This window comes from Mobula birostris, chromosome 26 (genome assembly GCF_030028105.1).
Source record: "Mobula birostris isolate sMobBir1 chromosome 26, sMobBir1.hap1, whole genome shotgun sequence".
In the NCBI taxonomy this organism is placed as follows: Eukaryota; Metazoa; Chordata; class Chondrichthyes; order Myliobatiformes; family Myliobatidae; genus Mobula; species Mobula birostris.
Genome location: NC_092395.1, coordinates 50,361,557 through 50,378,208, shown reverse-complemented (window position 1 = coordinate 50,378,208; position 16,652 = coordinate 50,361,557). Strand labels below are relative to the sequence as shown.

General features: G+C 47.8%; 1 protein-coding gene and 1 long non-coding RNA gene across 2 annotated transcripts in view; one reads left to right on the top strand and one right to left on the bottom strand.

Annotated features, from left to right (window-relative positions):
* Positions 1 to 629, bottom strand: part of LOC140188345 (lipoprotein lipase-like) — a 40,566-nt gene extending 39,937 nt beyond the window's left edge. The window contains exon 1 of the mRNA XM_072244512.1: positions 246 to 629. Coding sequence (XP_072100613.1) covers positions 246 to 339 — 94 coding nt within the window. The 5' untranslated portion in view covers positions 340 to 629. The remainder of the gene's footprint in view (positions 1 to 245) is intronic.
* On the top strand, positions 419 to 14,311 carry LOC140188346 (uncharacterized). Its single transcript, XR_011883277.1, has 3 exons — positions 419 to 1,445; positions 2,415 to 2,458; positions 14,038 to 14,311. It is a non-coding gene; the product is annotated as an uncharacterized lncRNA (long non-coding RNA).
* The last annotated feature ends 2,341 nt before the right edge of the window (positions 14,312 to 16,652 follow it).

Below are 16,652 nucleotides of genomic sequence, written 5' to 3'. Positions count from 1 at the left end.
GGAGAGTCGTGTGTGGGATTGTCACTGTATGCGGAGAGGACTCACTGTGTGTGTCAGTGTGGGTGGGGATGTCACTGTGTGTGTGTGTGTGTGTGTGTGTGTGTGAGGGCGGAATCACTGTGTGGAGGAGATGTCATTATGTGTGTGAGGGCAGCATACGGGGTGTCACTGTGAGTGGAGGGTTGGAGGGTCACTATGTGGGGAGCTAGGTATGGGGTGTGAGTGGGAGTCGACCCTCGCGTTACCTGTATGGCTGTGTGCTTGGCTCGGACACACTTGGAAGAGGGGTGAGAGCAGAATGCAGATCCAGGGCCAGTCCCAGCTCCCACACATCGGCATGATCCCGCCGTCTCCACGCAGCCTTGTGTTCCACAGAAACTTTCTTCCGCCAACAGTTCGTCTGTGAAAACAGTCGGCTTGTCTCAATGTCCCTGTGCCGGTACGTGGCGGCTGTCCCTCGCTGCCCGACACTGCCTCTCTTACTCGCTTCCTCCCTCCGTTCTGTCACAAACACTTTCTCTCTCACTCTGTGTTTGTCTGTTAACACGCGTTTCCCCTTCCTTCCCTTTCCTCACCCCCTCTATCCTCCTCCTTCTCTCCCCTCTCTGTCTCTCTCCCCTCTCTGTCCCTCTCCCTTTCTCTCACCTCTCCCCGTCTTCCCCTCTGCCCTTTCTCTCTCACCCCTCTCCCTTTTCCTCTCTCCCCACTCTATCTCTGTTTCTCTCAGCCTCTCCTTTCTCCCGCGCTCTCTCACGCCCACTGACTCGCTCTCTGCTAGTGGTCCTGTCACACTGTTTTCCGCAGTTCCCGGTGGGGTATGCTAATCACTGCCCAACTATTGGTTACTCATTGACCCGGGGTGGAGGCTGTTGTGTGCGCTGCCCCGCCGCAAGTTGCTAACGTGTACTGCGGAGTGTCTGTGTGAGTGCATGAGTGTGTGTCTGTGACTCTGTCTGTGTGTGTCTGTGTCTGTGACTCTGTGTGTGTGTGTCTGTGTCTGTGACTGTGTGTGTGTGTGTGTGTGTGTGTGTGTGTGTGTGTGTGTGAGCCTGTGTGTGTGCGTGTGACTCTGTGTGTGCGTGTGCGCGCGCGCGTGTGCACTGGACGTACATCGGAAGCACTGGGCTCTTCTTTCCCTGTCACACTTGGCAAAAAAAAATGATTGATGAGACAGATGTAGTCAAGGTCCACTTCAGCCCCGACCCTCTTCCCCATACAACGCCCCCATCCTTCAGCTTTACAAGAACCTTCTCAGGAGTGGGAAGAACCACCCCTCACGCTTGCCCCTATGAATGTTGCCCCTAGAAGTTCCCTTTCCCCTTTCTATTGACAATCCACCTGATTCAGACAGAATTGTGGGCGATTATCAGAATCCTGCTCCAGCTCCTGGTTCACACTAGAAACTCTCAACAAACCAGCTCCTTCTCTGCAGAGTCCAAAAGTCGGTAAGGAACCTCCAGAGAGGGTGCTGCAGATACTGAACCAGATAACAAGCGATTTCAGATCCAGGGTCAGAGTGGAGAAACTGGGTGTGCTCTCCTTAGAACCAAGATGAAGAGATGTGAAAGGGACCAACAAGGGGAGGGGCATGAAGATAACCCATTTCAAGTATGGCCAAAATGTACATGGGGAATGTGCAGATTGTTGTTTACAGGCAGACTGGCATTTGGGTGTGGAATCCTGTCAAACAGATCAGATCAGTGCTGTCAGAAAATTCTGAGTAAGGGTTCCTGACACAGAACACTGATTTCTTCTCTTTCCACAGATGCTGCTTGATTGGCTGAGGACTTCTAGACTTTATATTTTTGTTGGTTAGGCAGTGAGGCAAATAACCTGTAGAACAGTGAGGGGAAAATACAGACAATGGAATGCAACAAATAATCCCACCGGGAGCTAATAGAGACTTAATGGGTTGAATTCCTTCTGTGCTGTGAGTGTTGAATTCCAGTAGAATAAATCTTCTTCTCTACATCCACTATGCATATGTCCTGTCTGATTAAGGATGTTTGTGGTAAACAACTGAGAAATATGATTGATGTGGGAGTCAAAACCAGATGTAGGTTTCAAGTGGTGGGACACCAATTATTAAGGCCAGATAACAATGAGACCATACAACAATGAGGAGGAATTCAGTGGATCAGACAGCATCTGTGGAGGCAAATGGACAGTTGATGTTTCAGGTCAGGGCCCTTCATTTAGACTGAAAAATAGAAGGGTCACAGCCAGTACAAAGAGCTGGTGGGAAAGGGATGGAGCATGAAGTATCTTGACCCAAAACATTAACTGTCGATTTCCCTCTATGGATGCTGCCTGACATACTGTGTTCCTCCAGCTTTTTGTGCATTGCTCCAGATTCCAGCATCGGCAGTCTCTTTTGTCTCCAGCACTGATATCATCTTCCTCTTCTATTACAGTTTGCATTCAAGATTCAAGATTATTTCACGTAAAGGAGAACAAAGTAAGTTTTGCTCCAGAACTGACGCTCCATAAAAAATGTAACGATTTTCCTCAGTGGTGTTGTAGATCTTTTAATGATACAGGTTGTGGTTATTGAGTGGCAGAGAAAGTAATGGTTTGAGTCTGAGTCTCCTTGTAGTGAATCACATTTACCCTAAAGCTTTTTAAATGGGAAGGAGGAGGGAACATAGGAAGCTGTTTGATCTAGTCTAGACACTGAAAGGAGTTAAACTTCTGAGAACAGCTTCAAGAGAGATGCGTGCACAAGGAGGGATGGTAAAGCTGGTGAATGGGCAATTTATCAACCTTCTGTGGCCTTTGGGGCAGTAAGATCAAGATATTTAGATTTCATTAGGAAAGTAAGCCAAGATTGTAGCTGAGTTAAATGTGCAAATAGTGCAATATTGAATAAACAGATCAGAACTCCAGTTCACACATTTATATGTATGGGAGGAATTGGTTTGGATCACTCTAGTAAAGTTGCTTCACCGTAACACTATTTCAAAGAACAGCAAATGGCTAAATGCCGAGCTCCAATGTCAGTCAATGGTGAAGATGTTCTTTTAGCAACGACTAGCATTGTTCCAGACCTGGTCTGTGTGTGACACATTCCACCTATAGTCAAGATGTGGCCGTCAAGGACATTTCCTTCTATCATAACAGGGAGCCTGCTGTACAAAGCCTTTGAATCAAAGAATGCAGAGGAAGAATTGTAGGGAATAGTATTACAGAGTTAGTCAAGAACAGTTAATGTGATTATAAGGTAGGGGCAGGAAAGTTTATTTCCTCTTTATAACATAGTGCAGGGATTACTATGTTCACCGAGTGATTGCTGTTGAGGTGAGAAATTTTCATGATCTATCCTGGTTGGAAAGTGCCAAATAAGGACTTGGATGCTTCAGATGGATAGAGACTGCCAGAAAGTGTCTCCATCCATAGACCAGGCTGAAGTGATAGTTCATTCAATTTCTCCGCCGGGGCTTTCCCCTGGGATCCTCCTCTTTCCCCTGCCCTCCGGCTCCCCTGGTGCCCTGACTCTCCCCCTGCCCTCCGACTCGTCTTGTCCACTCACTGCCACACTGCAGGGAGCAATACAGGAAGGGACCCAAGGAGCTAAGGGGTTAACTCGCAGTGAGTGGGAGGAGGAGTTCCAGTGCTGAGCGTGAACTCGGTGACTGGAGTCGAGGGCGGCGAGAGCACAGCAGCTGCTCCCACTCCTCAGTCAACCGTGCCGCCCCACACATCAGCCCTGCCCCCTGTGGGTGTGCGCAGCCTGCTCGTTCTGATTGGCTGACTTGCTGGGGGCGGGCAGAGAGTCAGGCTATGGGGAGAAGGCCAATCGCGGAGAACGCTGTCTCTTTGCCGTCCTTCGCCAGCCCGCTCCTCCACATAATATCAATTTGAGCGGCAATGGAATTCAGACTATTTGAAAAACATGAAAGTACAGTGTCGGGGGTGGGGGGTAGGGTGCTATCCTATGTCCCAAACCCCGTACTCCCGAGTTCCAATACGTCCGGGTACCGCAGACCCGTACAAGTTAGCGGGTCTCGTCAAATACTACTAAAACTTATCTGGAGTCTTGGGGTTAAAACAGCACCGAGAATACCGATTGTGATTTAATCATCAACATACTGTATTGGTTTATAGACAGTAAAGCAGATATTCAAGTGAAATCTAATCGTGGCTTTATGGGAAGAGTATCTGGGAATGTTCTTCAGATTGCAGTCTTGGAAATCAGACAGTCTACGTACGATAAAGCATGCTCAAAAATTTTGGCAGCTGGAATCCAATCAAAAAGTTTGGGGTGTTGTAATGAATATCTGTATGTACCCGAAATGAGGGTAATATAACTGAGTGTTTCCAGTGGTTTGATTTACGAGAGTGTATGAGTCACAGTATACGGGATCTGGGATTTATTTACAATATACTGGACAATCAGTAAATTCTAGGCTGGGATCTAATTGGGGAATTCCGGTAGTTAACAAACTTTACATTTAATATAATCAACACTCTGACCTAAATTGGTCTCTATTAAAGGGATTTAAAAGTTTATTTGGAGCATTATAGCTACCCAGGAATCATAGTCATACAGCATTAAACAGGCCAACCAGGCTGTCCAAGCTAGTCCCATTTGTCTACGTTTTGCTCATAATCTTACAAGCCCTTCCTCTGTGTACCCGCCCAGCAGTCTTTTCAAAGTGGTTATTGTACCTACCTCAACCACTTCCTCTGGTAGCTCATTCCTCATACATACCACTTACTGTGTGAAAAAGTTGCCCCTCAAGTACTTACTAAATCTCTCCCCCTCAACCTCAGTCTATCCCCTCGTTCTTGATTCCCAGTCCTGGGGAAAAGACTGAGTGCATTCACCCTATCCATGCCCCTCATGATTTGATACTGTTATTAAGGGGGGCGCTGGACGGCGGACCCAAATGCAAGACACAGACACTGAAGTACTCGGAACAGGACTAGGAGTGTCAAGAAAGCAAGGGAAGTGGGGAAGAAATGATGCTGGACAAGACACCGGCCCTTGACAAAACTAGGATACAGGGCCTGGGCCAGGACTAGGCTAGGAAAGCGGGACCTGGACGAGGAACAAGGAACTTGGAATCTGGACAAGGACTCCGAGCTGGAGGCTGGATAAGGACCCAGAACCCGGGTCTTGATTTGGGCTTGGACCCCAGAACTAGGCGAGGACATGACGTGGCTAGAGGACTGGACATGTCCTGGGTTCTTCATGGCTTGAGTACTTCAAGGCGAGGACATGACGAGGCTTAGGTTCGGACTCCGAGCCAGAGACTGGACAAGGAGCCAGAACCTGGGTCTTGACTCGGTCTCGAACTCCGGAACTAGGTGAAGACAAGATATGGTCTTGGGAGACAGGACTAGGCGAGGTTACAGGGCAGAATGAGAGACTCCTGGGCAAGATGAGGGAACTCCAGCACAGGACGAGGGAACTCAAAGCCTTGACTTAGTACTCAGGAACAGCTGAGCCTTGGACTTGGAATGACAGGAACCTCGGAACCTTGGACTTGGGACAACAGGAATGCAGAGCACAGAGCCTTGGTCTTGGGGAGGACAGGAACACAGAGCCTTGGTCTGGAGCACGGGAACACGAAGCCTTAGACTTGAGAGACAGGAACACAGGGACATGGAACACAGAGCCAGGACCCCTCCTTGGGAACAGGACATAGGGCCGGGACTCATACACAGAATGCCCAACACAAGGTAGCGGCAAGCGGCCGGACCTACCTAGCAAAGGCGTGGACACAGAGACAGATCCAAATAACGATAGATAGTTCTTTATCTAGACACAGCAAGGCTCCAGTCTTGCTCCAGTGGTAGAACTTGACAGTGATACAGGTGAGGACGCAGGCGAAGTTGCAGGCAAGTCTCAGGACAAGGCTTCAGGCAGAACATGAAGGGAAGAGAAGGGAACAGTCTAGCAAATGAAGCTGAACCCAGGAGCTACTTATGTAGCCAGTCCAAAATCAGAATCATGTGCCTCAATTAAGGCACACAACAGGACAAGGGAAAACCGGAAAACCTGGAATACAGATCAATGGACTGGACCGTGAACCGGAATGCGGACTTCACGGACTGGACCATGACAGTACACCGCCCACCCCCCAGTGGGAACCTCCTGGCGACCGAACAGGCTTTCCAGGACTAAGGATGACACGGGTGGGTGGGAGGGTATTAAACAGAAGGGAAACCCGGGTGGCAAGAGTTTAACAACAGCATCTGTGTCGTTGGGTCCATATTTAGCTGGACTGTTCTGTCATAAAGGGGGGCACTGATGGCGGACCCAAATGCAGGACACAGACACAGAAGTACTCGGAACAGAACTAAGGGTGTCAAGAAAGCAAGGGAAGTGGGGAAGAGACGACGCTGGACAAGACACAGGCCCTGGATGAGACTAGAGTACAGAGCCTGGGCTAGGTCTAGACTAGGAAAGTGGGACCTGGACGAGGAACAAGGAACTTGGAACCTGGACAAGGACTCCGAACTGAAGACTGGACAAGGACCCAGAACCTGGGTCTTGACTCGGGCTCAGACCCCAGAACTAGGTGAGGACATGAAGTGGCTACAGGACTGGACATGGCTTGGGTACTTTGAGGTGAGCACATGACGAGGCTTGGGTACTTCAAGGCAAGCACATGACGAGGCTTGGGTTCTTCGAGGCAAGCACATGACGAGGCTTGGGTTCTTCGAGGCAAGCACATGACGAGGCTTGGGTTTGGACTCCGAGCCAGTGACTGGACAAGAACCCAGAACCTGGGTCTTGACTCGGGCTCGGACCCCAGAACTAGGCAAGGACATGACGTGGCTACAGGACTGGACATGGCTTGGGTACTTTGAGGCGAGCACATGACGAGGCTTGGGTTCTTCGAGGCGAGCACATGACGAGGCTCGGGTTCGGACTCTGAGCCAGTGACTGGACAAGGAGCCAGAACCTGGGTCTTGACTCAGGAACTAGGCAAAGACATGACATGGTCTTGGGAGACAGGATTAGGCGAGGCTACAGGACAGAACGAGAGACTCCAGGGCAAGACAAGGGAACTCCAGTACAGGATGGGGGAACTCCAGCACAGGATGAAACACATGGACAGGACAAGGCACATGGACAAGACAAGAATATGAAGCCTTGACTTGGTACTCAGGAACAGTCGAGCCTTGGACTTAGGACAACAGGAACCTCGGAACCTTGTACTTGGGACGACAGGAACGCAGAACACAGAGCCATTGTCTTGGGGAGGACAGGAACACAGAGCCTTGGTCTAGAGCACAGAAACACAGAGCCTTGGACTTGAGAGATAGGAACACAGGGACATGAAACACAGAGCCAGGACCCCTCCTTGGGAACAGGACATAGGGCTGGGACTCATAAACAGAATGCTGAACACGACAAGATGGTTACCAACACAAGGTAGCGGCAAACGGCCAGACCTACCTAGTGAAGGCGTGGACACAGAGACAGTTCCAAACAATGATAGACAGCTCCTTATCTAGACACAGCAAGGCTCCAGTCTTGCTCCGGCGGCAGAACTTGGCTGTGATACAGGCGAGGACACAGGCAAGACTTCAAGTCAAGGCTTCAGGCAAGGCTTCAAGCAGAGGTTGCAGGCAAGGCTTCAGGCAGAGGTTGCAGGCAAGGTTTAAGGCAGAGGTCGCAGGCAAGGCTTCAGGTAGAACATGAAGGGAATGGAACAGTTCAGCAAATGAAGCTGAACCCGGGAGCCATTTATATAGCCAGTCCATAATCTGAATCATGTGCCTCAACTAAGGCACACAACAGGACAAGGGAAAACCGGAAAACCTGGAATACGGATCGATGGACCGGACCATGAACTGGAATGCGGACTTCACTGACTGGGCCATGACAGATACACCTCTATAAGATCACATTGTATTCTCTTGTGCTTGAATGAATAAGGTCATATCTTGTATAATCTCTCCCAAAAATTTAGTCCCTCACGTCCTGACAGCATTCTTTTAAACCTCCTCTGTACTTTTCCAGTTTATTAAAATCTTTCCTATAGCAGTATTACCCAAAATGAACACAAGACTCCAAGTGTAACTGAATGGGCATCATGTACAACTGCACAATGACCTCTCATCTTTTATTCTCAGTGTGCCAAAAGCCCTCGCCACTACCATGTCTACCTGTGACATTGCTTTCAGGGAACGTTGCACCTGAACTGCAAGGTCCCTGTGTCCTACAACACTCCCCAGGAACCTACGGTTCACTGTGAAAGTCCAACCTGCATTTGACTTTCCAAATGCAACATCTTGTATTTATCCATTTGACATTCCTCGGCCCTCCTACCCAGCTGAAAAATAAAGAAATAATCTTCTTTATTTCCCATTATATCAATTATTTTGGTGTCATCTGCAAATGTGCTAATGGTGCCTGACACAAATCATTGATATAGATAACAAGTAACGAAGTTCAGAGTTAATTACATTGAAGTACACATATGTCACCAAACACTGCCATGAGATTCATTTTCTTATGGGCAATCACAGTAAGTGCAAAGAAATACAATCAAATCAATGAAAAACCACACACTACAAAGACAGACAGACAACCAATGAGCAAAAGACAATAACCTGTGCAAATACAAAAAAAAACAAAATAATAAAAAGAAATAAACAAGTCCTAAATTTTGAGAACATGAAATGAAGAATCCTTGAAGAGAGTCCATAGGTTGTGGAATCAGTTAAGTGTTGTGGTGAGTGAAGTTATCCCCTCTGGTTCAAGAGCCTGATGGTTAGGATTTTGAGGAGATTTGGTATGTCACTAAAGACACTCACAAATTTCTTCAGGGCTCGGGATACTGACACCTCGAAACATAAAGCTGCTCACCCTTTCCACTGCTGATCCCTCTTTGAGGACTGGTGCATGTTCTTCCAACTTCCTGTTCCTTGAAGACCACAATCAATTACTTGGTCTAACTGATACGAGGTTGTTGTGATGATTCTACTTGACCAGCCCCTCTATCTCTCTCCTATATAGCTTTTCATTGCCATCTGATATTCTGCCAACAACAGTGATGGAACTAATGAACCTATACTGTAGATGTCATTTGAGCTATGCCTAACCACACAGTCGTGAGTGTAGAGGGAGTAAAGCGGTGGCCTAAACATACATCCTTGAGGTGCTTCTGTGGTGATTGTCACAAGGAGGAGATGTTATTACCAATCCACATTGATTATGGTCTCTCAATGTGGAAGTTGAGGATCCATTTGCCGAGGAATGGTACAGAAGCCTGGGTTTTGAAGCCTGAGGGGATGACGGTGTTGAAGGCTGAGCTGTACTTGTGTAATTGATAAACAGCAGTCTGACATATGTTTTACTGCTGTAAAGATTGACTAAGGAGCACAGAGGAGGTACAAGCTGGAGGGGATTCAGGATAGGAGGAGACATCGAGGCAAGAGGGAAAACAGGATAGAGGGATGAGTAGCATGGGTGATGTTAGAGATTGGAGAGGCAGTCAAGAAGGAAGCACTCTAACTGTGAGTCAGTGGGTTTCCCTTGGGAGGATCTCCAGTGTGTGCAGTATGTGGAGGAGGAGGCAGGAAGTATTAAGATAATTTCTCATGGAAGGTCCAGTAATTCATTACAACCCCCATGCCTGCAAGAATCTACAAGGAGTGTTGCTACAAGAAAGTAGCAACCATCATCAAGGATCCCACCTCTAGATCATGCTCTCTTTGCACTGCTGCCATTGGGAAGGAGGTACAGGAGCTTTATGTCCCACAGCACTAGGTTCAGGAACTGTTTTTACCCTTCAACCATTGGGTTCCTGAACCAGTGTGTATAACATCACTCACCTCAACTCTGAAATGATTCCACAACCTGTGGAATCACTTTCAAGGATTCTACAACTAATGTTATTTATCTATCTACTTGTTTGTTTGCATTTTGCACAGTTTGTCTTCTTTTGCACATTGGGTGTTTGTCAGTTTTTGTGTGTGGTTTTTTTATTGATTCTATTGTATTTCTTTGTTCTACTGTGAATGCCTGCAAAAATGACTCTCAAAATAGTTTATGGTGACATATATACCTACTTTGATAATAACTTTACTTTGGCCTTTGCAAGGAGCCGAGAGCTAGCGTCAGTGTGTCAGTGGCTGAGAGTCATGGACCAGCAACGTTGGTGCCAACAGATCGTTGCACCATGACAGGTCCCAGCAATGAAGACTTTAGGATCTGAAGAATGGATCAGAACAATGTACAAACAGGATTCCCTTTGGAAAGATGACCAGCATTCCTAGGACTCAGGATCATATCTAAGGACGGATGAACACACTGATCCTCTGTTCAGTCCAGTTTAGGAACATTGAGAGATTTTCTTATTAAAATGTACAAACGCTCATGGGGTTTGACCGGGAGACTGCAGGGAGGATGTTTGCACTGACTGGGGTATCTAGCACCAACGGTCACACTCTCAAGGAGTCAGTCTTCCAGGATGAGATGAGAGTTTTTGTTTCTCATCGTGTGTTGAAATATTCGAATTGGTTATTCAGGAGGGTGAGCTGCTGAGTATGTTGAAAGCAGTGACGGATGGACTACAGAGCAAAAAAAGTGAACTTAAGTCACTGGGCTGTGTCGGTACAGTAGCAAAAGGACCAAGACTTTTCCTCAGCTTGATGAATGACTGAAACCTTCGCGATAAACCTACAGATAACTGTCCCCTTACAGCCTTGCAGACACCACCTGCTTGCTGCATGTAACAGATAACAAGGAATGGTGCACTCTCCCAATCAGCCCTTCACTGAGTCTCAGAGTCTTTCTCAATTCCCCATCCCCTAGCTGAACAGTTCTTTGGTTTATTTTATGAAAATATCTCCAAACTTGTGTAATAAACCACATGCCTTTCTCGACAGAGGTGATAGACTAGGCAGAACATGCCGTCTTGTTGCTACATTTCTGGTCAATTACAGAGACAAATGTAAGTTCCTCTTCACAAATCAAAAGGCCAGATGCTCTAGATCACCACGCCCTTGTGGCTGTTGTCAGGATTTTGTTTACTCTGCCTTCCTGCTAATTTGGATTGGAACACAGGGAGAGGTTTCACTGATTGGATAACAGCTAGTGACCTGATCCTGCAATGCACAAACTCCCTACCAACTCCAGGCTGCTCACAGAAAGCAAGGGCAAAGCAGAGCAAACTCAACATTGCACAGAGATAGTTACAAGGTACAACAGCATTCAGACAACTGCAGTACAAAACACACAACCAATTATGTATTCAAAACATTAGAAATATAAAGGTTAAATTCAGCAACTATTTGCACCACATGGAAACATGTAGGAACCCAGTGAGATGCATCACGCCATGATCAAGAATTTGAATGCTTAATCTGGGATGATAACAGGAAATTATAAAAAAGATGGTTCAATATGTGATAATGAACTCATAATAAACATGCCTAAAAGTCAGAGAAAAGATACAGTATAAGACAAACCCTGATAACATGTAGGAATTTGCACATTCGTTTATGTATAACTTTTCACAAATTTGATGATATACATTTACATTCCTGTAAATGACTGCTAGAAAATGAATCTCAAGGTTAGTATCTGGTATATGGTACTATATGCACATTGATAGTAAAATTACTTCGATTTTACTTTGATTTTATACCATCAGGGTAAAAACCAAGGGGAATTGATCTAGATTAATTAATAGAAGGGGAGATGAGGAAAAGCCTTTTCACCCAGAGACCATAAGACATAGGTGCAGAGTTGGGATTGTCTAGTGTTGCCTGTCAGAACAGTGATGCAGAGACCTGAATAACATTTAAGCAGTACTTAGGTATGTACTTGAAACAGCTTATCCACTAACATCTTTTACAAACTACTGACTCTCACATCTATCTTGTCTATACATCTTCCCAACTTGTCACTTATAAAAATGCTATTCCTTTCTCTCAGTTCCTCTGTCTCCACCACGACTGTTCTCGGGATGAAGCTTTCCATTCTAGATCATCTGATATGTCCTCTTTTTTCAAAAAATGAGGTTCCCTTCACTACCATCGATACTGCCCTCACCTCATCATAGGACAGAGTGGATACTCTTCATAATTTGTTATAGTACTCACCTGTGAAGATGTTAGCAACATGCCAGTAAGCGTAGAGAAAAATTAAGCTGTTTTAAGTGACTTAGAAATAAAATCATAGAAACATAGAAAACCTATTGTCATAAGGAGGTGGCTGGGAATGGACCCAAGTGCAAGACACAGATACTGAAGTACTAGGGACTGGACTAGGATACAGGGCGAGGGCAAGGACATGGACACAAAAACCGGGAACCCAGAACAGGACTGGACAAGAGAGCTAGGAGCCAGGGCTTGGACTCCGAGCCAGAGACTGGAAAAGGACCCAGAACCTGGGTCTTGCCTCTGGCTCGGACCCCAGAACTATGCAAGGACATGACGTGGCTGGCAGGCAGGATGAGGCTGGAGCCTTCAGGCTTGAGGTGAGGCTTGAGGTTGGAGACTTGAGACGAGGCTTGAGACTTGAGGCGAGGCTTGCGACCAGAGACCTGAGACGGGGCTGGAGACCAGAGACTTGAGGCAAGGCTGCAGACCAGAGACTTGAGGCGTGGGGTCTTGAAACTTGGCTTGGGGCAAGGCTTGAGGCTTGGGGTCTTGAAGATTGGCTTGGGGCGAGGCTTGAGGCTTGGGGTCTTGAAGCTTGGCTTGGGGCGAGGCTTGAGGCTTGGGGTCTTGAAGCTTGGCTTGGGGCGAGGCTCGAGGCTTGGGGTCTTGAAACTCCTCCTGGGCAGGGCGCAGTACTCCACCCAACAGAGGCGAGGGACAGGAAGGGACAGAACCAACCGCAGGGTAACGGCAGTCTGGCCTGACTTACCCGACGGAGGCAAGGGACAGGAAGGAAGCTAGGCACAGGGTGGCTCCAAGACAAGACTTCGGGCGAGACGAGGTGAGAGTTACCAGCAAGACAAGGCAAGGCTTCAGGCAATGCAAGGCGAGACAAGAACTTCAGGCAAGGCGAGAGTTACTGGCAAGACAAGGCAAGGCTTCAGGCGGGGAAACAGAAGGCAGGGGAAGGGATACAAGGAGTAGGACAAGAACAATCCAGCAGCCACGCCTTGGTCTCTGGAGGTATTTATGCAGCCAGGCCCAACGAGAATCAGCTGCCTCAATTAGTGTTCAACAAGAACAGAAACCAGGTAGACCAGAAAACCTGGAGCAGGGGTCGATGGACCGGACCATGAACCGGAATGTGGACTTCACGGACCAGACCATGACACCTACAGCACAATACAGGCCCCTTGGCTCACAAAGATCTTAGAAAGTGAGGTCCTGTTTCAGCTGAAAAGGCTGAAAGTTAATATATCTCCAGGGCCAGACAATATATACCCAAGGATACTTAAGAGGTTTGTGATTATATTTACAAACCCTTAACATGTATTTTTCAAAAGTCATTTGAGACTGGTGAAATCTCTAAGGACTGGGAATTGGCTAACATTGTCCCAGCATTGACTAGGGTCAGTGCAGTCACTTAGTAACTATAGACCAGTAAGCTTAACATGTATCGCAGGCAAGATAATGGAAACAATAAAGAAGAATGAGATGGAAAAGCAGTTGATAAGTACAGGCATGGTAGCAGAAAGCCGGCATGGGTTCAGAAAGGGGAAATTATGTTTTACTAATAAGCTGGAGTTCTATGAAGAGGCAACTAAAATTTATGATAACAATAGAGTGGTAAATATAATTTACTTGGACTTTCAGAAAGCTTTTGACAAGGTACCCCATGAGAGGTTAATAATCAAATTACAGGATTTGGGAATTCGGGGTAAGGTGTGCAAATGGGTGCAGAATTGATTTTGTAAGGGGGTTTCGTCTTTTACTGCGTAGGCTAATTAAAATGGCTTCTTTGTTATGTTATACTGGGGAATGCTTCTTTGTTATGTTAAATGCTGAGAAAGCCTCTAGCTAGACATTTGCTTGGGTTAATACAGACAGCAGAGTGCTATTAGCCAATTGGGATAGTTGTTATGATTTTGGTGTATCTGGGAGATTTATATGCGCGGGGTTTTGTTGCAGAAGGCGGGAGAGCGAGACAGAGGATGGATCAGGTGCTGTGATGTCCGCTAATGGGGTCGGACCCCGAAGAGGGCGTTTGGCGAGGAGACGGAGACGGACTGGTGTAGAGCGTCTGGTCGACCACCGTTGTTGGTCCCAGGCGGCTGGTCGAGGTGGTCCGAGGGGGTCGCAGGGTGAAGAAGAAGGGTTCTGAGTTCCAACTGTTTGTGCACAAAGCGATTGAACTTTGATAAGTGTGGTGCCTTTTATTTTCCTTTTATATTTTATTTTCTATTAATTATATAGTTCCAGTAATATCTATAAACTGTAAATCATTTAATCATAGCTGGTGTATTGTCTGTTATTTGAGCGGGGTGGGGTACATCACACAGCATCCACACAAACTAATTACCCAGTTTGCCGGGGCCGAGGGCTGTTTCCCTAGACGACAGCGAGCCGAGCGACCCTGAGGGTGGCCGGGGGGGGCTACATTGTGGGGGCTTTGTCTGAGATTGAGTCTGCTGGTATGCTGTGTGGGTGCCCTGTTTAAATCTGTAATGTGTGTCTCTGTGGGTTATTTGCTGGTGATTGCTGTATGCATTGTGGGTGCGGTCTTTGTTCGAGTTCAGGCCGGCATTGACGAGTTGGAGGTGGCACTCGAGGCTGTCCATGCAGTTGGGAGAGAGAGGAAAGAGTGGTCTGATTTGGAGGTAGGGTCTGCGAATAAATGTTCTAGCTCTGGCAGGCTCCGTCTGGCACTTGGGATAGTGTCCACCCCAAGAGGGGCGGAGGCGTGCGAGACGTGGGCGGAGCGGATCTCGCAGTTGTTATTTGAGTGGCAGTGCTCGGTTGAGGGAGAGCGACAGGGATTGGTTGAAAGTTTAAGTAGGCGGGCTGGTGACGGTGTTAGAGCTGTCAGGTTCACTTACACCGTAGTGACAGCTGTCAGTTACTTGAAAGAGAGGGGAAAGTTTTCAGTGTGTCCTCTCTGGCTAGGAGGGCAGCTAAATTGCTTGCAGTGCCAGGGGGATCATTTCAGGGGATCAGCCCCTCCTTCAGTTGTTCAGCTGATCAGAGAGGTGTCGGGAAACTTAGTGGAGGCCCAGTGGGGGAACGGCTTGGGGTCTCTGGGGAAGCACGTTCCCAGCAATGTACCAATGAACTTCCGAAAGGAAAAGACCCTATTCCTGAAGGCTTAGGGGGGCCATGCCCCAGGATGTCATTACGGATAGAGGGAAGCGATCCTAAAGCTATCCTCGACCCCGGGATGCAGGTCAAGTTGTTGTACAGTTCGTTTTACAACCGGTGTCTGAAGCATTTATCCTTGACAACCGCAAGGGCACCGGAGACTTTCGTTACCAGTGCCAGTAGTTATTCAGAAGACGATGATTGGTTAATGACCCTGGAGTTCATGGGGGCGTTGTCTGGGCACCCAGCGTGTTGAGTTGCTTCTGAGGACGTGTGTAGCAGCCTTGAGCCGGTACCGAATTTAAACGAGACTCAGCGGTGGTACGGCCTGGGTAAAGTAGCTGAGGGTGAGACCCTCTTAGTAGATGCTCCGAACTACCACGAGGGAGGGGAGTTGACCGCTGAAGACACCTCAGTGAGAGAGAGACAACTGGACCCTGGTGCCATGGAAGATGGAGGCAACGCGTGTGTGGATTATGCGACGTGGTTTAATGTGCTGGATCTGAGGAGTGGATGTTGCCAGATCCCGAGGAGTGCAGCTGTTGAGCCAAAGACGGCCGTTATTAGTTCCCTAGGATTCTTCCGATCTGAAAAGATGCCCAAGGGCATATCCGGAGCCCCTGCATCCTTACTGCGGGGCATGAGGAAGACCAGGGGGGAAGTGAAGGTGTGTGGAGTTTTGCGTATGTGGATGACCGCCTAGAGCTTGGATTCGCCTGGGGGGACTATGAGGCGAGGCGAGTGGCTGAGCCTGGGCAACAGAAGCGAAGTGTCAAATGTGGAGGAGTTTTTGGCTGGAGGAGTTTGGTGCAATGTGAGAAAAATGACCCGACATACCAGTTGAACTTCCTGGTGTTGGAACAGACGGTGGTGGACCTGGGGATGGAAACCCAGGTCGTCAATCTGAATGAGACACAGGGGAGAGAGGGGATTGAACTGAGTGCTCAGAAATGCCGGCCGGAGACAGAGTGCCGCACTTGTGGGACGATCATTGCAGACTTGGAATTCACGCTCGTCAGCGTGGAGAAGGAGCAACGGAATTCCGAGCCAACACTGCGGACATGTACTGATGAATTAGTCCAGCGAGAAGAAACAATGACCCACCTTCAAAAGGATCAGCAGAAACTCAAGATGTCGATTCAGAAAAGATTGGAAGATTTATAAGTTGGGGAAGATCAAGGAAGTGTTCTGACTCAGGCCAACAGAAAACCGAGAGCTCAGGGAGGGGAGTTTGACTACACTCCCGAGGAGGTGAAGAAATGGAGGACATATCTCGGAAAAGGGAGGCGGACACTTTAAAGGAACCTGAAGCTGATGCCTCGACTGCAGGAGGCTGAAGGGGTAGCCCCGGCTAATTGTTCCAGTTTGGAGAAACTCAAACAGCAGCTACCGATCGAGGGAATAAGGAAGAATACGGATTCGAAGGATGATGTGCTGCACATGTGATA